At 40.1% G+C, this 22,976-nt stretch overlaps 1 protein-coding gene across 9 annotated transcripts in view; it reads left to right on the forward strand.

The window, feature by feature from the left end:
* The window catches only part of dip2a (DIP2 acetate--CoA ligase A), a 292,605-nt gene that overhangs the window by 231,686 nt on the left and 37,943 nt on the right, over window positions 1-22,976 (forward strand). For 5 of the 9 annotated variants that reach the window (XM_082967283.1, XM_082967284.1, XM_082967279.1 and 2 more), the window contains 7 exons: window positions 983-1,110; window positions 3,173-3,287; window positions 5,346-5,547; window positions 13,983-14,092; window positions 16,206-16,286; window positions 18,565-18,688; window positions 22,170-22,291. In XM_082967283.1, coding sequence (XP_082823409.1) covers window positions 983-1,110; window positions 3,173-3,287; window positions 5,346-5,547; window positions 13,983-14,092; window positions 16,206-16,286; window positions 18,565-18,688; window positions 22,170-22,291 — 882 coding nt within the window. Of the gene's footprint in view, window positions 1-982; window positions 1,111-3,172; window positions 3,288-4,561; window positions 4,634-4,874; window positions 5,289-5,345; window positions 5,548-13,982; window positions 14,093-16,205; window positions 16,287-18,564; window positions 18,689-22,169; window positions 22,292-22,976 lie in introns of those variants that run through there. The other 4 variants (XM_082967280.1, XM_082967285.1, XM_082967286.1 and 1 more) reach the window with 4 other exon arrangements.

Here is a 22,976-nt window from a genome sequence, read left to right on the forward strand (position 1 = left end):
TTGGAAGGACACATTTCCTCTAGTCTAATGTCCATTGCTCGTGTTTCTTGGCCAAGTCTCTTCTTCTTATTGGTGTCCTTTAATAGTGGTTTCTTTGCAGCAATTCGACCATGAAGGCCTGATTCACAGAGTCTCCTCTGAACAGTTGATGTTGACACGTGTCTGTTACTTGAACTCTATGAAGCATTTATTTGGGCTGCAATTTCTGAGGCTGGTAACTCTAATGAACTTATTCTCTGCAGCAGAGGTAACTCTGGGTCTTCCTTTCCTGTGTCGGTCCACATGAGAGCCTGTTTCATCAGCGCTAGATGGTTTTTGCGACTGCACTTGAAATGTTCCATATTAACTGATTGTCATGTCTTAAAGTAATGATGGACTGTCGTTTCTTTGCTTATTTGAGCTGTTCTTGCCATAATATGGACTTAGCCCTATTTGGTAAAAGACAATCTTCTGTATACCACCTCTACCTTGTCACAACACAACTGATTGGCTCAAACGCATTTAAGAAGGAAATAAATTCCACAAATGAACTTTTAACAAGGCACACCTGTTAATTGAAATGCATTCCAGGTGACTACCTCATGAAGCTGGTTGAGAGAATGCCAAGAGTGTGCAAAGCCGTCATCAAGGCAAAGGGTGGCTACTTTGAAGAATCTCAAATATAAAATCTATTTAGATTTTTTGGTTACTACATGACTCCAAACGTTTTACCGGTAGTGTATCTGCTAGCATGATATCTGCTAAATGTAGCTGCTAAATTAGGTATAGCTGATGTCAGTAGATAATCATTTCACTGTTAGTCTGGTTACTAAGCATGTGACAAATAACATTTTATTTTACTTGACATACTGCTGGACCTGACCATCCATTTCACTGTTAGTTGACACCTGTTGTTTACCAAGCATGTGACAAATACACCTTTTACTTTATTTGACTAGATGTGTTGGGCAGTGACTAACCACCCTGTGTGTGTGGTCTCCAGGACAACCTGGTGTTTATCGTGGGTAGAATGGACGGGCTGATGACGGTGTGTGGGCGGAGACACAACGCTGATGATGTGGTTGCCACGGCGCTGGCAGTGGAGCCCATGAAGTTTGTCTACAGGGGGAGGTGAGGAGGGGGGGTTCTGTGTAGGATAGCAGTGTTGTTGTGTTCTCGGATAGCAGTGTTGTTGTTGTGTTCTAGGATAGCAGTGTTGTTGTTGTGTTCTAGGATAGCAGTGTTGTTGTTGTGTTCTCGGATAGCAGTGTTGTTGTGTTCTAGGATAGCAGTGTTGTTGTTGTGTTCTAGGATAGTAGTGTTGTTGTGTTCTCGGATAGCAGTGTTGTTGTGTTCTAGGATAGCAGTGTTGTTGTGTTCTAGGATAGCAGTGTTGTTGTGTTCTAGGATAGCAGTGTTGTTGTTGTGTTCTAGGATAGCAGTGTTGTTGTTGTGTTCTAGGATAGCAGTGTTGTTGTTGTGTTCTAGGATAGCAGTGTTGTTGTTGTGTTCTAGGATAGCAGTGTTGTTGTTGTGTTCTAGGATAGCAGTGTTGTTGTTGTGTTCTAGGATAGCAGTGTTGTTGTTGTGTTCTAGGATAGCAGTGTTGTTGTGTTCTCAGATACCAGTGTTGTTGTGTTCTCGGATAGCAGTGTTGTTGTTGTGTTCTGGGATAGCAGTGTTGTTGTTGTGTTCTGGGATAGCAGTGTTGTTGTTGTGTTCTAGGATAGCAGTGTTGTTGTTGTGTTCTAGGATAGCAGTGTTGTTGTTGTGTTCTAAGATAGCAGTGTTGTTGTGTTCTAGGATAGCAGTGTTGTTGTGTTCTCGGATAGCAGTGTTGTTGTTGTGTTCTAAGATAGCAGTGTTGTTGTGTTCTAGGATAGCAGTGTTGTTGTGTTCTCGGATAGCAGTGTTGTTGTTGTAGGATAGCAGTGTTGTTGTTGTGTTCTAGGATAGCAGTGTTGTTGTGTTCTAGGATAGCAGTGTTGTTGTGTTCTAGGATAGCAGTGTTGTTGTGTTCTCGGATAGCAGTGTTGTTGTTCTAAGATAGCAGTGTTGTTGTGTTCTAGGATAGCAGTGTTGTTGTGTTCTAGGATAGCAGTGTTGTTGTTGTGTTCTAGGATAGCAGTGTTGTTGTTGTGTTCTAAGATAGCAGTGTTGTTGTTGTGTTCTAGGATAGCAGTGTTGTTGTTGTGTTCTAGGATAGCAGTGTTGTTGTTGTGTTCTAGGATAGCAGTGTTGTTGTTGTGTTCTGGGATAGCAGTGTTGTTGTTGTGTTCTAAGATAGCAGTGTTGTTGTTGTGTTCTAGGATAGCAGTGTTGTTGTTGTGTTCTAGGATAGCAGTGTTGTGTTGTGTTCTAGGATAGCAGTGTTGTTGTTGTGTTCTGGGATAGCAGTGTTGTTGTTGTGTTCTAGGATAGCAGTGTTGTTGTTGTGTTCTAGGATAGCAGTGTTGTGTTCTAGGATAGCAGTGTTGTTGTTGTGTTCTGGGATAGCAGTGTTGTGTTCTAGGATAGCAGTGTTGTTGTTGTGTTCTGGGATAGCAGTGTTGTTGTTGTGTTCTAGGATAGCAGTGTTGTTGTGTTCTAGGATAGCAGTGTTGTTGTTGTGTTCTGGGATAGCAGTGTTGTTGTTGTGTTCTGGGATAGCAGTGTTGTTGTGTTCTAGGATAGCAGTGTTGTTGTTGTGTTCTAGGATAGCAGTGTTGTTGTGTTCTAGGATAGCAGTGTTGTTGTGTTCTAGGATAGCAGTGTTGTTGTTGTGTTCTGGGATAGCAGTGTTGTTGTGTTCTGGGATAGCAGTGTTGTTGTTGTGTTCTAGGATAGCAGTGTTGTTGTTGTTGTTGTTGTGTTCTGGGATAGCAGTGTTGTTGTTGTGTTCTGGGATAGCAGTGTTGTTGTGTTCTAGGATAGCAGTGTTGTTGTTGTGTTCTAGGATAGCAGTGTTGTTGTGTTCTAGGATAGCAGTGTTGTGTTCTAGGATAGCAGTGTTGTTGTTGTGTTCTAGGATAGCAGTGTTGTTGTTGTGTTCTAGGATAGCAGTGTTGTTGTGTTCTAGGATAGCAGTGTTGTTGTTGTGTTCTAGGATAGCAGTGTTGTTGTTGTGTTCTAGGATAGCAGTGTTGTTGTTGTGTTCTAGGATAGCAGTGTTGTTGTTGTGTTCTGGGATAGCAGTGTTGTTGTTGTGTTCTAGGATAGCAGTGTTCTCCGTCTCGGTTCTCCATGATGAGCGTATCGTAGTCGTGGCAGAACAGAGACCAGATGCTTCAGAGGAGGGCAGCTTCCAGTGGATGAGCCGCGTTCTTCAGGTACAACACAGTATATATACATCAGGTACAACACAGTATATATACATCATGTACAACAGAGTATATATATACATCATGTACAACACAGTATATATAAATCAGGTACAACACAGTATATATACATCATGTATACAACACAGTATATATACATCATGTACAACACAGTATATATACATCACCTATACAACACAGTATATATACATCATGTACAACACAGTATATATATACATCATGTACAACACAGTATATATAAATCACCTATACAACACAGTATATATACATCATGTACAACACAGTATATATATACATCATGTACAACACAGTATATATACATCAGGTACAACACAGTATATATATACATCATGTACAACACAGTATATATACATCATGTATACAACACAGTATATATATACATCAGGTACAACACAGTATATATATACATCATGTACAACACAGTATATATATACATCATGTACAACACAGTATATATACATCAGGTACAACACAGTATATATATACATCATGTACAACACAGTATATATACATCATGTATACAACACAGTATATATATACATCAGGTACAACACAGTATATATATACATCAGGTACAACACAGTATATATATATACATCAGGTACAACACAGTATATATACATCAGGTACAACACAGTATATATATACATCATGTACAACAGAGTATATATATACATCAGGTACAACACAGTATATATATACATCAGGTACAACACAGTATATATATATACATCAGGTACAACACAGTATATATATACATCAGGTACAACACAGTATAAATACATCATGTACAACACAGTATATATACATCATGTACAACACAGTATATATATACATCAGGTACAACACAGTGTATATATATACATCATGTACAACACAGTATATATACATCATGTATACAACACAGTATATATATACATCATGTACAACACAGTATATATATACATCATGTACAACACAGTATATATATATATACATCATGTACAACACAGTGTATATATACATCAGGTACAACACAGTATATATATACATCATGTACAACACAGTATATATATATACATCATGTACAACACAGTGTATATACATCATGTACAACACAGTATAAATACATCAGGTACAACACAGTATATATACATCATGTACAACACAGTATATATACATCATGTATACAACACCTCTTCATGTACAACACAGTATATATACATCATGTATACAACACCTCTTCAGGTACATGTATACAGGCTATAGACAGTATTCACCAGGTGGGGGGTACTGCCTAGCTCTGGTCCCTGTCAGCATGTCTATTCTATTTTCTACAGGCTATAGACAGTATTCACCAGGTGGGGGGTACCGCCTAGCTCTGGTCCCTGTCAGCATGTCTATTCTATTTTCTACAGCCTATAGACAGTATTCACCATGTGCGGGGTACTGCCTAGCTCTGGTCCCTGTCAGCATGTCTATTGTATTTTCTACAGGCTATAGAAAGTATTCACCAGGTGGGGGTGTACTGCCTAGCTCTGGTCCCTGTCAGCATGTCTATTCTATTTTCTACAGGCTATAGACAGTATTCACCAGGTGGGGGTGTACTGCCTAGCTCTGGTCCCTGTCAGCATGTCTATTCTATTTTCTACAGCCTATAGACAGTATTCACCAGGTGGGGGGTACCGCCTAGCTCTGGTCCCTGTCAGCATGTCTATTGTATTTTCAACAGGCTATAGACAGTATTCACCAGGTGGGGGGTACTGCCTAGCTCTGGTCCCTGTCAGCATGTCTATTCTATTTTCAACAGGCTATAGACAGTATTCACCAGGTGGGGGGTACTGCCTAGCTCTGGTCCCTGTCAGCATGTCTATTGTATTTTCTACAGGCTATAGACAGTATTCACCAGGTGGGGGTGTACTGCCTAGCTCTGGTCCCTGTCAGCATGTCTATTGTATTTTCTACAGGCTATAGACAGTATTCACCAGGTGGGGGTGTACTGCCTAGCTCTGGTCCCTGTCAGCATGTCTATTGTATTTTCTACAGGCTATAGACAGTATTCACCAGGTGGGGGTGTACTGCCTAGCTCTGGTCCCTGCCAACACAATGCCCAAGGCTCCGCTGGGTGGGATCCATATCTCAGAGACCAAACAGAGGTTTCTGGAAGGAGCTCTCCACCCCTGCAATGTACTCATGTGTCCTCACAGCTGTGTTACCAACCTGCCCAAACCACGGCAGAAACAGCCAGGTACGATCAGACTTTTCATTCAAGGCTCCAGAATGTGTCATTGGTTGTGTCCGAATGTTCTACCAGTCTACTGTTAGAACTATATACTGTTAGAACTATATACTGTTCAGAACCTACTGTTAGAACCTACTGTTAGAACTATATACTGTTAGAACCTACTCTTAGAACTATATACTGTTCAGAACCTACTGTTAGAACCTACTGTTAGAACTATATACTGTTCAGAACCTACTGTTAGAACTATATACTGTTAGAACTATATACTGTTCAGAACCTACTGTTAGAACTATATACTGTTCAGAACCTACTGTTAGAACTATATACTGTTCAGAACCTACTGTTAGAACCTACTGTTAGAACTATATACTGTTAGAACCTACTCTTAGAACTATATACTGTTCAGAACCTACTGTTAGAACTATATACTGTTCATAACCTACTGTTAGAACCTACTGTTAGAACCTACTCTTAGAACTATATACTGTTAGAACTATATACTGTTCAGAACCTACTGTTAGAACTATATACTGTTAGAACTATATACTGTTAGAACTATATACTGTTCAGAACCTACTGTTAGAACTATATACTGTTCAGAACCTACTGTTAGAACTATATACTGTTAGAACTATATACTGTTAGAACTATATACTGTTCAGAACCTACTGTTAGAACTATATACTGTTCAGAACCTACTGTTAGAACTATATACTGTTAGAACCTACTGTTAGAACCTACTCTTAGAACTATATACTGTTAGAACTATATACTGTTCAGAACCTACTGTTCAGAACTATATACTGTTAGAACTATATACTGTTAGAACTATATACTGTTCAGAACCCACTGTTAGAACTATATACTGTTCAGAACCTACTGTTAGAACTATATACTGTTAGAACCTACTGTTAGAACCTACTCTTAGAACTATATACTGTTCAGAACCTACTGTTAGAACTATATACTGTTCAGAACCTACTGTTAGAACTATATACTGTTAGAACTATATACTGTTAGAACCTACTCTTAGAACTATATACTGTTCAGAACCTACTGTTAGAACTATATACTGTTCAGAACCTACTGTTAGAACTATATACTGTTCAGAACCTACTCTTAGAACTATATACTGTTCAGAACCTACTGTTAGAACTATATACTGTTCAGAACCTACTGTTAGAACTATATACTGTTAGAACCTACTCTTAGAACTATATACTGTTCAGAACCTACTGTTAGAACTATATACTGTTCAGAACCTACTGTTAGAACTATATACTGTTCAGAACCTACTGTTAGAACTATATACTGTTAGAACCTACTCTTAGAACTATATACTGTTAGAACTATATACTGTTAGAACCTACTGTTAGAACTATATACTGTTAGAACTATATACTGTTAGAACAATATACTGTTCAGAACCTACTGTTAGAACTATATACTGTTCAGAACCTACTGTTAGAACTATATACTGTTAGAACTATATACTGTTAGAACTATATACTATTAGAACTATATACTGTTCAGAACCTACTGTTAGAACTATATACTGTTAGAACTATATACTGTTAGAACTATATACTATTAGAACTATATACTGTTCAGAACCTACTGTTAGAACTATATACTGTTAGAACTATATACTGTTAGAACCTACTGTTAGAACTATATACTGTTAGAACCTACTGTTAGAACTGTATACTGTTAGAACTATATACTGTTAGAAGTATATACTGTTAGAACTATATACTATTAGAACTATATACTGTTCAGAACCTACTGTTAGAACTATATACTGTTCAGAACTATATACTGTTCAGAACTATATACTGTTAGAACTATATACTGTTCAGAACCTACTGTTAGAACTATATACTGTTAGAACTATATACTGTTCAGAACCTACTGTTAGAACTATATACTGTTCAGAACCTACTGTTAGAACTATATACTGTTAGAACCTACTGTTAGAACCTACTCTTAGAACTATATACTGTTCAGAACCTACTGTTAGAACTATATACTGTTCAGAACCTACTGTTAGAACTATATACTGTTAGAACTATATACTGTTAGAACCTACTCTTAGAACTATATACTGTTCAGAACCTACTGTTAGAACTATATACTGTTCAGAACCTACTGTTAGAACTATATACTGTTCAGAACTTACTCTTAGAACTATATACTGTTCAGAACCTACTGTTAGAACTATATACTGTTCAGAACTATATACTGTTCAGAACTATATACTGTTAGAACTATATACTGTTCAGAACCTACTGTTAGAACTATATACTGTTAGAACTATATACTGTTCAGAACCTACTGTTAGAACTATATACTGTTAGAACTATATACTGTTCAGAACCTACTGTTAGAACTATATACTGTTCAGAACCTACTGTTAGAACTATATACTGTTAGAACCTACTGTTAGAACCTACTCTTAGAACTATATACTGTTCAGAACCTACTGTTAGAACTATATACTGTTCAGAACCTACTGTTAGAACTATATACTGTTAGAACTATATACTGTTAGAACCTACTCTTAGAACTATATACTGTTCAGAACCTACTGTTAGAACTATATACTGTTCAGAACCTACTGTTAGAACTATATACTGTTAGAACTATATACTGTTAGAACCTACTCTTAGAACTATATACTGTTCAGAACCTACTGTTAGAACTATATACTGTTCAGAACCTACTGTTAGAACTATATACTGTTCAGAACCTACTCTTAGAACTATATACTGTTCAGAACCTACTGTTAGAACTATATACTGTTCAGAACCTACTGTTAGAACTATATACTATTAGAACTATATACTGTTCAGAACCTACTGTTAGAACTATATACTGTTAGAACTATATACTGTTAGAACTATATACTATTAGAACTATATACTGTTCAGAACCTACTGTTAGAACTATATACTGTTAGAACTATATACTGTTAGAACCTACTGTTAGAACTATATACTGTTAGAACCTACTGTTAGAACTGTATACTGTTAGAACTATATACTGTTAGAAGTATATACTGTTAGAACTATATACTATTAGAACTATATACTGTTCAGAACCTACTGTTAGAACTATATACTGTTCAGAACTATATACTGTTCAGAACTATATACTGTTAGAACTATATACTGTTCAGAACCTACTGTTAGAACTATATATTGTTAGAACTATATACTGTTCAGAACCTACTGTTAGAACAATATACTGTTCAGAACCTACTGTTAGAACTATATACTGTTAGAACTATATACTGTTCAGAACCTACTGTTAGAACTATATACTGTTCAGAACCTACTGTTAGAACTATATACTGTTAGAACCTACTGTTAGAACCTACTCTTAGAACTATATACTGTTCAGAACCTACTGTTAGAACTATATACTGTTCAGAACCTACTGTTAGAACTATATACTGTTAGAACTATATACTGTTAGAACCTACTCTTAGAACTATATACTGTTCAGAACCTACTGTTAGAACTATATACTGTTCAGAACCTACTGTTAGAACTATATACTGTTCAGAACCTACTCTTAGAACTATATACTGTTCAGAACCTACTGTTAGAACTATATACTGTTCAGAACTATATACTGTTCAGAACTATATACTGTTAGAACTATATACTGTTAGAACTATATACTGTTCAGAACCTACTGTTAGAACTATATACTGTTAGAACTATATACTGTTCAGAACCTACTGTTAGAACTATATACTGTTCAGAACCTACTGTTAGAACTATATACTGTTAGAACTATATACTGTTCAGAACCTACTGTTAGAACTATATACTGTTAGAACTATATACTGTTCAGAACCTACTGTTAGAACTATATACTGTTCAGAACCTACTGTTAGAACTATATACTGTTAGAACCTACTGTTAGAACCTACTCTTAGAACTATATACTGTTCAGAACCTACTGTTAGAACTATATACTGTTCAGAACCTACTGTTAGAACTATATACTGTTAGAACTATATACTGTTAGAACCTACTCTTAGAACTATATACTGTTCAGAACCTACTGTTAGAACTATATACTGTTCAGAACCTACTGTTAGAACTATATACTGTTAGAACTATATACTGTTAGAACCTACTCTTAGAACTATATACTGTTCAGAACCTACTGTTAGAACTATATACTGTTCAGAACCTACTGTTAGAACTATATACTGTTCAGAACCTACTCTTAGAACTATATACTGTTCAGAACCTACTGTTAGAACTATATACTGTTCAGAACCTACTGTTAGAACTATATACTGTTAGAACCTACTCTTAGAACTATATACTGTTCAGAACCTACTGTTAGAACTATATACTGTTCAGAACCTACTGTTAGAACTATATACTGTTCAGAACCTACTGTTAGAACTATATACTGTTCAGAACCTACTGTTAGAACTATATACTGTTAGAACCTACTCTTAGAACTATATACTGTTAGAACTATATACTGTTAGAACCTACTGTTAGAACTATATACTGTTAGAACTATATACTGTTAGAACAATATACTGTTCAGAACCTACTGTTAGAACTATATACTGTTCAGAACCTACTGTTAGAACTATATACTGTTAGAACTATATACTGTTAGAACTATATACTATTAGAACTATATACTGTTCAGAACCTACTGTTAGAACTATATACTGTTAGAACTATATACTGTTAGAACTATATACTATTAGAACTATATACTGTTCAGAACCTACTGTTAGAACTATATACTGTTAGAACTATATACTGTTAGAACCTACTGTTAGAACTATATACTGTTAGAACCTACTGTTAGAACTGTATACTGTTAGAACTATATACTGTTAGAAGTATATACTGTTAGAACTATATACTATTAGAACTATATACTGTTCAGAACCTACTGTTAGAACTATATACTGTTCAGAACTATATACTGTTCAGAACTATATACTGTTAGAACTATATACTGTTCAGAACCTACTGTTAGAACTATATACTGTTAGAACTATATACTGTTCAGAACCTACTGTTAGAACAATATACTGTTCAGAACCTACTGTTAGAACTATATACTGTTAGAACCTACTGTTAGAACCTACTCTTAGAACTATATACTGTTAGAACCTACTGTTAGAACCTACTCTTAGAACTATATACTGTTCAGAACCTACTGTTAGAACTATATACTGTTCAGAACCTACTGTTAGAACTATATACTGTTAGAACTATATACTGTTAGAACCTACTCTTAGAACTATATACTGTTCAGAACCTACTGTTAGAACTATATACTGTTCAGAACCTACTGTTAGAACTATATACTGTTCAGAACCTACTCTTAGAACTATATACTGTTCAGAACCTACTGTTAGAACTATATACTGTTCAGAACTATATACTGTTCAGAACTATATACTGTTAGAACTATATACTGTTCAGAACCTACTGTTAGAACTATATACTGTTAGAACTATATACTGTTCAGAACCTACTGTTAGAACTATATACTGTTAGAACTATATACTGTTCAGAACCTACTGTTAGAACTATATACTGTTCAGAACCTACTGTTAGAACTATATACTGTTAGAACCTACTGTTAGAACCTACTCTTAGAACTATATACTGTTCAGAACCTACTGTTAGAACTATATACTGTTCAGAACCTACTGTTAGAACTATATACTGTTAGAACTATATACTGTTAGAACCTACTCTTAGAACTATATACTGTTCAGAACCTACTGTTAGAACTATATACTGTTCAGAACCTACTGTTAGAACTATATACTGTTAGAACCTACTCTTAGAACTATATACTGTTCAGAACCTACTGTTAGAACTATATACTGTTCAGAACCTACTGTTAGAACTATATACTGTTCAGAACCTACTCTTAGAACTATATACTGTTAGAACCTACTCTTAGAACTATATACTGTTCAGAACCTACTGTTAGAACTATATACTGTTCAGAACCTACTGTTAGAACTATATACTGTTCAGAACCTACTGTTAGAACTATATACTGTTCAGAACCTACTGTTAGAACTATATACTGTTCAGAACCTACTCTTAGAACTATATACTGTTAGAACCTACTGTTAGAACTATATACTGTTAGAACTATATACTGTTAGAACTATATACTGTTAGAACAATATACTGTTCAGAACCTACTGTTAGAACTATATACTGTTCAGAACCTACTGTTAGAACTATATACTGTTAGAACTATATACTATTAGAACTATATACTGTTAGAACTATATACTATTAGAACTATATACTGTTCAGAACCTACTGTTAGAACTATATACTGTTAGAACTATATACTGTTAGAACTATATACTATTAGAACTATATACTGTTCAGAACCTACTGTTAGAACTATATACTGTTAGAACTATATACTGTTAGAACCTACTGTTAGAACTATATACTGTTAGAACCTACTGTTAGAACTGTATACTGTTAGAACTATATACTGTTAGAAGTATATACTGTTAGAACTATATACTATTAGAACTATATACTGTTCAGAACCTACTGTTAGAACTATATACTGTTCAGAACTATATACTGTTCAGAACTATATACTGTTAGAACTATATACTGTTCAGAACCTACTGTTAGAACTATATACTGTTCAGAACTATATACTGTTAGAACTATATACTGTTCAGAACCTACTGTTAGAACTATATACTGTTAGAACTATATACTGTTAGAACCTACTGTTAGAACTATATACTGTTAGAACTATATACTGTTCAGAACCTACTGTTAGAACTATATACTGTTCAGAACTATATACTGTTAGAACCTACTGTTAGAACTATATACTATTAGAACTATATACTGTTCAGAACTATATACTGTTCAGAACCTACTGTTAGAACTATATACTGTTAGAACTATATACTGTTCAGAACCTACTGTTAGAACTATATACTGTTAGAACTATATACTGTTCAGAACCTACTGTTAGAACTATATACTGTTCAGAACCTACTGTTAGAACTATATACTGTTAGAACTATATACTGTTAGAACCTACTGTTAGAACTATATACTGTTAGAACCTACTGTTAGAACCTACTGTTAGAACTATATACTGTTAGAACCTACTGTTAGAACCTACTGTTAGAACAATATACTGTTAGAACCTACTGTTAGAACCTACTGTTAGAACCTACTGTTAGAACCTACTGTTAGAACTATATACTGTTAGAACCTACTGTTAGAACCTACTGTTAGAACTATATACTGTTAGAACCTACTGTTAGAACCTACTGTTAGAACTATATACTGTTAGAACCTACTGTTAGAACTATATACTGTTAGAACCTACTGTTAGAACCTACTGTTAGAACTATATACTGTTAGAACCTACTGTTAGAACCTACTGTTAGAACCTACTTTTAGAACCTACTGTTAGAACTATATACTGTTAGAACCTACTGTTAGAACTATATACTGTTAGAACTATATACTGTTAGAACTATATACTGTTAGAACTATATACTGTTAGAACTATATACTGTTAGAACCTACTGTTAGAACCTACTGTTACTCAACATCTATTCAGGAGGAAACAAATATCAACATTCCGATGTTGTTGGACAGAGGTGGTGGTGAGGATGATGATGGTGATGATGATGATGTGTGTTGGACAGAGGTGGTGGTGAGGATGATGATTGTGATGATGATGATGTGTGTTGGACAGAGGTGGTGGTGAGGATGATGATTGTGATGATGATGATGTGTGTTGGACAGAGGTGGTGGTGAGGATGATGATGGTGATGATGATGATGTGTGTTGGACAGAGGTGGTGGTGAGGATGATGATTGTGATGATGATGATGTGTGTTGGACAGAGGTGGTGGTGAGGATGATGATTGTGATGATGATGATGTGTGTTGGACAGAGGTGGTGGTGAGGATGATGATTGTGATGATGATGATGTGTGTTGGACAGAGGTGGTGGTGAGGATGATGATTGTGATGATGATGATGTGTGTTGGACAGAGGTGGTGGTGAGGATGATGATGGTGATGATGATGATGTGTGTTGGACAGAGGTGGTGGTGAGGATGATGATTGTGATGATGATGATGTGTGTTGGACAGAGGTGGTGGTGAGGATGATGATTGTGATGATGATGATGTGTGTTGGACAGAGGTGGTGGTGAGGATGATGATGATGATGATGATGATGTGTGTTGGACAGAGGTGGTGGTGAGGATGATGATTGTGATGATGATGATGATGATGTGTGTTGGACAGAGGTGGTGGTGAGGATGATGATTGTGATGATGATGATGATGATGTGTGTTGGACAGAGGTGGTGGTGAGGATGATGATGGTGATGATGATGATGATGATGATGTGTGTTGGACAGAGGTGGGTCCTGCCTCTATGATCGTGGGGAACCTGGTAGCAGGGAAGAGGATTGCTCAGGCCTGTGGGAGAGACGTGGCTCAACTGGAGGACAATGACCAGGCACGTAAGGTACAGACCATCCCTCCTCACCTTTCACCTTTCACCTGGACACACAGAGACAAGGTATAGACCATTCCTCTTCACCTTTCACCTGGACACACAGAGACAAGGTATAGACCATTCCTCTTCACCTTTCACCTGGACACACAGAGACAAGGTATAGACCATTCCTCTTCACCTTTCACCTTTCACCTGGACACACAGAGACAAGGTATAGACCATTCCTCTTCACCTTTCACCTGGACACACAGAGACAAGGTATAGACCATTCCTCTTCACCTTTCACCTGGACACACAGAGACAAGGTATAGACCATTCCTCTTCACCTTTCACCTGGACACACAGAGACAAGGTATAGACCATTCCTCTTCACCTTTCACCTGGACACACAGAGACAAGGTATAGACCATTCCTCTTCACCTTTCACCTGGGCACACAGGTAACTGCTGTTCTGTCTGCATGCTGAGTATCTCCTGGTTCTGTCTGTGTACTGAGTATCTCCTGGTTCTGTCTGTCTGTTTACTGAGTATCTCCTGGTTCTGTCTGTCTGTCTGTCTGTGTACTGAGTATCTCCTGGTTCTGTCTGTGTACTGAGTATCTCCTGGTTCTGTCTGTGTACTGAGTATCTCCTGGTTCTGTCTGTGTACTGAGTATCTCCTGGTTCTGTCTGTGTACTGAGTATCTCCTGGTTCTGTCTGTGTACTGAGTATCTCCTGGTTCTGTCTGCATGCTGAGTATCTCCTGGTTCTGTGTGTGTACTGAGTATCTCCTGGTTCTGTCTGTCTGTGTACTGAGTATCTCCTGGTTCTGTCTGTCTGTTTACTGAGTATCTCCTGGTTCTGTCTGTCTGTGTACTGAGTATCTCCTGGTTCTGTCTGTGTACTGAGTATCTCCTGGTTCTGTCTGTGTACTGACTATCTCCTGGTTCTGTCTGTGTACTGAGTATCTCCTGGTTCTGTCTGTGTACTGAGTATCTCCTGGTTCTGTCTGTCTGTCTGTCTGTCTGTCTGTCTGTCTGTGTACTGAGTATCTCCTGGTTCTGTCTGTGTACTGAGTATCTCCTGGTTCTGTCTGTGTACTGAGTATCTCCTGGTTCTGTCTGTGTACTGAGTATCTCCTGGTTCTGTCTGCATGCTGAGTATCTCCTGGTTCTGTGTGTGTACTGAGTATCTCCTGGTTCTGTCTGTGTACTGAGTATCTCCTGGTTCTGTCTGTCTGTGTACTGAGTATCTCCTGGTTCTGTCTGTCTGTGTACTGAGTATCTCCTGGTTCTGTCTGTCTGTGTGTGTGTGTACTGAGTATCTCCTGGTTCTGTCTGTGTGTGTACTGAGTATCTCCTGGTTCTGTCTGTGTACTGAGTATCTCCTGGTTCTGTCTGTCTGTCTGTCTGTGTACTGAGTATCTCCTGGTTCTGTCTGTGTACTGAGTATCTCCTGGTTCTGTCTGTGTACTGAGTATCTCCTGGTTCTGTCTGTCTGTGTACTGAGTATCTCCTGGTTCTGTCTGTGTACTGAGTATCTCCTGGTTCTGTCTGTCTGTGTACTGAGTATCTCCTGGTTCTGTCTGTCTGTGTACTGAGTATCTCCTGGTTCTGTCTGTCTGTGTACTGAGTATCTCCTGGTTCTGTCTGACTGTGTACTGAGTATCTCCTGGTTCTGTCTGTGTACTGAGGATCTCCTGGTTCTGTCTGTGTACTGAGTATCTCCTGGTTCTGTCTGTGTACTGAGTATCTCCTGGTTCTGTCTGTGTACTGAGTATCTCCTGGTTCTGTCTGTGTACTGAGTATCTCCTGGTTCTGTCTGTCTGTGTACTGAGTATCTCCTGGTTCTGTCTGTCTGTGTACTGAGTATCTCCTGGTTCTGTCTGTGTACTGAGTATCTCCTGGTTCTGTCTGTGTACTGAGTATCTCCTGGTTCTGTCTGTGTACTGAGTATCTCCTGGTTCTGTCTGTGTACTGACTATCTCCTGGTTCTGTCTGTGTACTGACTATCTCCTGGTTCTGTCTGTGTACTGAGTATCTCCTGGTTCTGTCTGTGTACTGACTATCTCCTGGTTCTGTCTGTGTACTGACTATCTCCTGGTTCTGTCTGTGTACTGACTATCTCCTGGTTGTCTCCAATAGTTCCTGTACATGCAGGATGTTCTCCAGTGGAGAGCCCAGGCCACACCTGACCATCCCCTGTTCCTGGTGCTCAACGCCAAGGTACCTGCCAACACTTACCATAGGCAAACTGTCCATGTCTTCTCTGACAGTCAACACTTACCATAGGCAAACTGTCCATGTCTTCTCTAACAGCGGCCAACACTTACCATAGGCAAACTGTCCATGTCTTCTCTAACAGTCAACACTTACCATAGGCAAACTGTCCATGTCTTCTCTGACACAGTCAACACTTACCATAGGCAAACTGTCCATGTCTTCTCTGACACAGTCAACACTTACCATAGGCAAACTGTCCATGTCTTCTCTGACACAGTCAACACTTACCATAGGCAAACTGTCCATGTCTTCTCTGACACAGTCAACACTTACCATAGGCAAACTGTCCATGTCTTCTCTGACACAGTCAACACTTACCATAGGCAAACTGTCCATGTCTTCTCTAACAGCGGCCAACACTTACCATAGGCAAACTGTCCATGTCTTCTCTGACACAGTCAACACTTACCATAGGCAAACTGTCCATGTCTTCTCTAACACAGTCAACACTTACCATAGGCAAACTGTCCATGTCTTCTCTGACACAGTCAACACTTACCATAGGCAAACTGTCCATGTCTTCTCTGACACAGTCAACACTTACCATAGGCAAACTGTCCATGTCTTCTCTAACAGCGGCCAACACTTACCATAGGCAAACTGTCCATGTCTTCTCTGACACAGTCAACACTTACCATAGGCAAACTGTCCATGTCTTCTCTAACACAGTCAACACTTACCATAGGCAAACTGTCCATGTCTTCTCTAACACAGTCAACACTTACCATAGGCAAACTGTCCATGTCTTCTCTAACACAGCCAACACTTACCATAGGCAAACTGTCCATGTCTTCTCTAACAGTCAACACTTACCATAGGCAAACTGTCCATGTCTTCTCTAACACAGACAACACTTACCATAGGCAAACTGTAATGTCTTCTCTAACACAGTCAACACTTACCATAGGCAAACTGTCCATGTCTTCTCTGACACAGTCAACACTTACCATAGGCAAACTGTCCATGTCTTCTCTAACACAGCCAACACTTACCATAGGCAAACTGTAATGTCTTCTCTAACACAGTCAACACTTACCATAGGCAAACTGTCCATGTCTTCTCTAACACAGCCAACACTTACCATAGGCAAACTGTCCATGTCTTCTCTGACACAGTCAACACTTACCATAGGCAAACTGTCCATGTCTTCTCTAACACAGCCAACACTTACCATAGGCAAACTGTCCATGTCTTCTCTGACACAGTCAACACTTACCATAGGCAAACTGTCCATGTCTTCTCTGACACAGTCAACACTTACCATAGGCAAACTGTCCATGTCTTCTCTAACACAGCCAACACTTACCATAGGCAAACTGTCCATGTCTTCTCTGACACAGTCAACACTTACCATAGGCAAACTGTCCATGTCTTCTCTAACACAGCCAACACTTACCATAGGCAAACTGTCCATGTCTTCTCTGACACAGTCAACACTTACCATAGGCAAACTGTCCATGTCTTCTCTGACACAGTCAACACTTACCATAGGCAAACTGTCCATGTCTTCTCTGACACAGTCAACACTTACCATAGGCAAACTGTCCATGTCTTCTCTAACAGCGGCCAACACTTACCATAGGCAAACTGTCCATGTCTTCTCTGACACAGTCAACACTTACCATAGGCAAACTGTCCATGTCTTCTCTAACACAGTCAACACTTACCATAGGCAAACTGTCCATGTCTTCTCTAACACAGTCAACACTTACCATAGGCAAACTGTCCATGTCTTCTCTAACACAGCCAACACTTACCATAGGCAAACTGTCCATGTCTTCTCTAACAGTCAACACTTACCATAGGCAAACTGTCCATGTCTTCTCTAACACAGACAACACTTACCATAGGCAAACTGTAATGTCTTCTCTAACACAGTCAACACTTACCATAGGCAAACTGTCCATGTCTTCTCTGACACAGTCAACACTTACCATAGGCAAACTGTCCATGTCTTCTCTAACACAGTCAACACTTACCATAGGCAAACTGTCCATGTCTTCTCTGACACAGTCAACACTTACCATAGGCAAACTGTCCATGTCTTCTCTGACACAGTCAACACTTACCATAGGCAAACTGTCCATGTCTTCTCTGACACAGTCAACACTTACCATAGGCAAACTGTCCATGTCTTCTCTGGTTGTTTTGTACTGTATTGAGTGTATAAGGTGATTTGTAAATAATTGTTTAACAGTGAAACCCTGATGTTGTTGTCCAGGGTACTGTGTCCAGCACTGCTTCCTGTCTGCAGCTGCAAAAGCGGGCAGAGCGTGTTGCCGTGGCGCTGATAGAGAAGGGACACCTCAACCCCGGAGATCACGTAGCACTGGTTTACCCCCCAGGTAATTACCCTGACCCCTGACCCCTGACCCTCTGATTATAGCTCTCCAGACTGTTATACATCTTACTTGTTCTCTGTTGGTGTCTGATGGTCTCTAAATCAAATCAAATTTTATTGGTCACGTACATGTGTTTAGCAGGTTTTTTTGCGGGTGTAGCGAAATGCTTGTGTTTCTAGCTCCAACAGTGCAGTAATATCTAACAAGTAATATCTAACAATTTCAAAAAAATACACACAAATCCAAAGTAAAGAAATAGAATTAAGAATATGTAAATATTTGGACGAGCAATGTCGGAGCGGCATAGACTAAAAGAGAATAGAATACAGTATAATAGAATACAGTAGAATAGAATACAGTATATACATATGAGATTAGTAATGCAAAATATGTGAATATTATTAAAGTGGTCAGTGATTTCAAGGCTATGTATATAGGGCAGCAGCCTCTAATGTGCTAGTGATGGCTGTTTACCAGTCTGATGGTCTGGAGATAGAAGCTGTTTATCAGTCTGATGGTCTGGAGATAGAAGCTGTTTATCAGTCTGATGGTCTGGAGATAGAAGCTGTTTACCAGTCTGATGGCCTGGAGATAGAAGCTGTTTACCAGTCTGATGGCCTGGAGATAGAAGCTGTTTACCAGTCTGATGGCCTGGAGATAGAAGCTGTTTACCAGTCTGATGGTCTGGAGATAGAAGCTGTTTATCAGTCTGATGGCCTAGAGATAGAAGCTGTTTACCAGTCTGATGGTCTGGAGATAGAAGCTGTTTATCAGTCTGATGGCCTGGAGATAGAAGCTGTTTACCAGTCTGATGGCCTGGAGATAGAAGCTGTTTATCAGTCTGATGGTCTGGAGATAGAAGCTGTTTACCAGTCTGATGGTCTGGAGATAGAAGCTGTTTATCAGTCTGATGGCCTGGAGATAGAAGCTGTTTACCAGTCTGATGGCCTTGAGATAGGAGCTGTTTACCAGTCTGATGGCCTGGAGATAGAAGCTGTTTATCAGTCTGATGGCCTGGAGATAGAAGCTGTTTATCAGTCTGATGGTCTGGAGATAGAAGCTGTTTATCAGTCTGATGGCCTGGAGATAGAAGCTGTTTAACAGTCTGATGGCCTTGAGATAGAAGCTGATGGCCTGGAGATAGAAGCTGTTTTTCAGTCTCTCGGTCCCAGCTTTGATGTACCTGTACTGACCTCGCCTTCTGGATGATAGCGGGGTGAACAGGAAGTGGCTCAGGTGGTTGTTGTCCTTGATGATCTTTTTGGCCTTCCTGTGACATCGGGTGGTGTAGGTGTCCTGGAGGGCAGGTAGTTTGCCCCCGGTGATGCGTTGTGCAGACCTCACTACCCTCTGGAGAGCCTTACGGTTGTGGGCGGAGCAGTTGCCGTACCAGGCAGTGACACAGCCCGACAGGATGCTCTATGTTGTACATCTGTAAAAGTTTGAGGGTTTTCGGTGTCAAGGCAAATTTCTTCAGCCTCCTGAGGTTGAAGAGGCGCTGTTGCGCCTTCTTCACCACGCTGTCTGTGTGGGTGGACCATTTCAGTTTGTCCGTGATGTGTACGCCGAGGAACTTGAAGCTTTCCACCTTCTCCACTGCTGTCCCGTCGATGTGGATAGGGGGCTGCTCCCTCTGCTGTTTCCTGAAGTCCACGATCATCTCCTTTGTTTTGTTGACGTTGAATGAGAGGTTGTTTTCCTGACAGCACACTCTGAGAGCCCTCACCTCCTCCCTGTAGGCCGTCTCGTCATTGTTGTAATCAGGCCTACTACTGTAATGTCGTCTGCAAACCTGATGATTGAGTTGGAGGCGTGCGTGGCAATGCATTCAAGGGTGAACAGGGCGTACAGGAGGGGGCTGAGCACGCACCCTTGTGGGGCCCCAGTGTTGAGGATCAGCAAAGTGGAGATGTTTCCTACCTTCACCACTTGGGTGGCCCATCAGGAAGTCCAGGACCCAGTCCAGGAAACAGTTGCAGAGGGCGGGGTTCAGACCCAGGGCCCTGAGCTTAATGATGAGCTTGGAGGGTACTATGGTGTTGAATGCTGAACTATAGTCAATGCACAGCATTCTTATTGGGGTCTAATCTTCTTCACTGGGCTCTACTGGGCTCTAATGGGCTCTGGTGTTCTCTAATGGGCTCTGGTGTTCTCTAATGGGCTCTAATGGGCTCTGGTGTTCTCTAATGGGCTCTAATGGGCTCTAATGGGCTCTGGTGTTCTCTAATGGGCTCTGGTGTTCTCTAATGGGCTCTGGTGTTCTCTAATGGGCTCTGCTGGTCTCTGGTGTTCTCTAATGGGCTCTACTGGGCTCTAATGGGCTCTGGTGTTCTCTAATGGGCTCTAATGGGCTCTACTGAGCTCTGGTGTTCTCTACTGGGCTCTGGTGTTCTCTAATGGGCTCTGGTGTTCTCTACTGGGCTCTAATGGGCTCTACTGAGCTCTGGTGTTCTCTAATGGGCTCTGGTGTTCTCTACTGGGCTCTGGTGTTCTCTAATGGGCTCTGGTGTTCTCTACTGGGCTCTAATGGGCTCTAATGGGCTCTAATGGGCTCTACTGAGCTCTGGTGTTCTCTACTGGGCTCTGGTGTTCTCTAATGGGCTCTGGTGTTCTCTACTGGGCTCTAATGGGCTCTAATGGGCTCTGGTGTTCTCTACTGGGCTCTAATGGGCTCTAATGAGCTCTGGTGTTCTCTCATGGGCTCTACTGGGCTCTAATGGGCTCTAATGGGCTCTAATGGGCTTTAAAGCCCAGTGCAGATACATAAGATGCGACTCAACGGTCTTAAGGAGTTTTTGAACAGTTTGTTTGATCTGAACAGTCAGTCACAGGACGTTTTAGAACGCCTCATGTTGTCTGTTGGAGTTTCCAAGATTCAACATATATTACATTTAGCTTAAGTCTTGCGATTATCTATTTAGCCAATCAGAGACCAGTGCGCTAACCTTCCGTGTTCGGACAAGCAGCTAGATAGTTAGACAAGCAGAGAGCTACCTAGACAAGCAGCTAGTTAGCTAGACAAGCAGAGAGCTAGCTAGACAAGCAGAGAGCAACCTAGACAAGCAGAGAGCTAGCTAGACAAGCAGAGAGCTAGCTAGACAAGCAGAGAGCTACCTAGACAAGCAGCTAGCTAGCTAGAGAAGCAGAGAGCTACCTAGACAAGCAGAGAGCTACCTAGACAAGCAGCTAGCTAGCTAGAGAAGCAGAGAGCTACCTAGACAAGCAGCTAGCTAGCTAGCTAGAGAAACAGAGAGCTACCTAGACAAGCAGCTAGTTAGCTAAACAAGCAGCTACCAAGGTAGACAAGCAGAGAGAGACCGAGCCGCCTGGACACGAGCACAGAGAGAGCACGCAAGCTTTTTTCAACGTTTCCTCACGTCAATGTAGAGGCTCCGTTACTGTGGAAACGGTCTCAACTGCACGTCTTGCGTCTTGATTTGAACTGGGTTTAATGGTCTCTAATGGTCTCTTTGTCACTCTCCAGGTATTGACCTGATCGCTACGTTCTATGGGTGTCTGTACGCTGGCTGTGTTCCTGTCACCGTCAGACCCCCTCATCCTCAGAACCTGGCCACCACCCTGCCCACCGTCAAAATGATTGTAGAGGTACACAGCTCTCGCTAACATGGCCTAGCTTAATCTCACTAGCATGGCCTAGCCTAATCTCGCTAGCATGGCCTAGCTTAATCTCACTAGCATGGCCTAGCCTAATCTCACAGCATGGCCTAGCCTAATCTCGCTAACATGGCCTAGCCTAATCTCGCTAACATGGCCTAGCCTAATCTCGCTAACATGGCCTAGCCTAATCTCACTAGCATGGCCTAGACTAATCTCACTAGCATGGCCTAGCCTAATCTCACTAACATGGCCTAGCCTAATCTCACTAACATGGCCTAGCCTAATCTCACTAACATGGCCTAGCCTAATCTCGCTAATATTAGTCTAATTGTGAATAATCTTGCCCACTGTGAAGAAGATGGTAGAGGTACATAGCTGTCACTAACATAACTATGGGTGACTTCTGCGATGTCATTTACAAAATAGCCTCCAACACTCTACTCAGCAAATTGGATGCAGTCTATCACAGTGCCATCCGTTTTGTCACCAAAGCCCCATATACTACCCACCACTGCGACCTGTACGCTCTCATTGGCTGGTCCTCGCTTCATACTCGTCGCCAAACCCACTGGCTCCAGGTCATCTATAAGTCTTTGCTAGGTAAAGCCCCGCCTTATCTCAGCTCACTGGTCACCATAGCAGCACCCACCCGTAGCACGCGCTCCAGCAGGTA

Source organism: Salmo salar, chromosome 21 (assembly GCF_965601325.2).
Source record: "Salmo salar chromosome 21, fSalSal1, whole genome shotgun sequence".
Taxonomy (NCBI): Eukaryota; Metazoa; Chordata; class Actinopteri; order Salmoniformes; family Salmonidae; genus Salmo; species Salmo salar.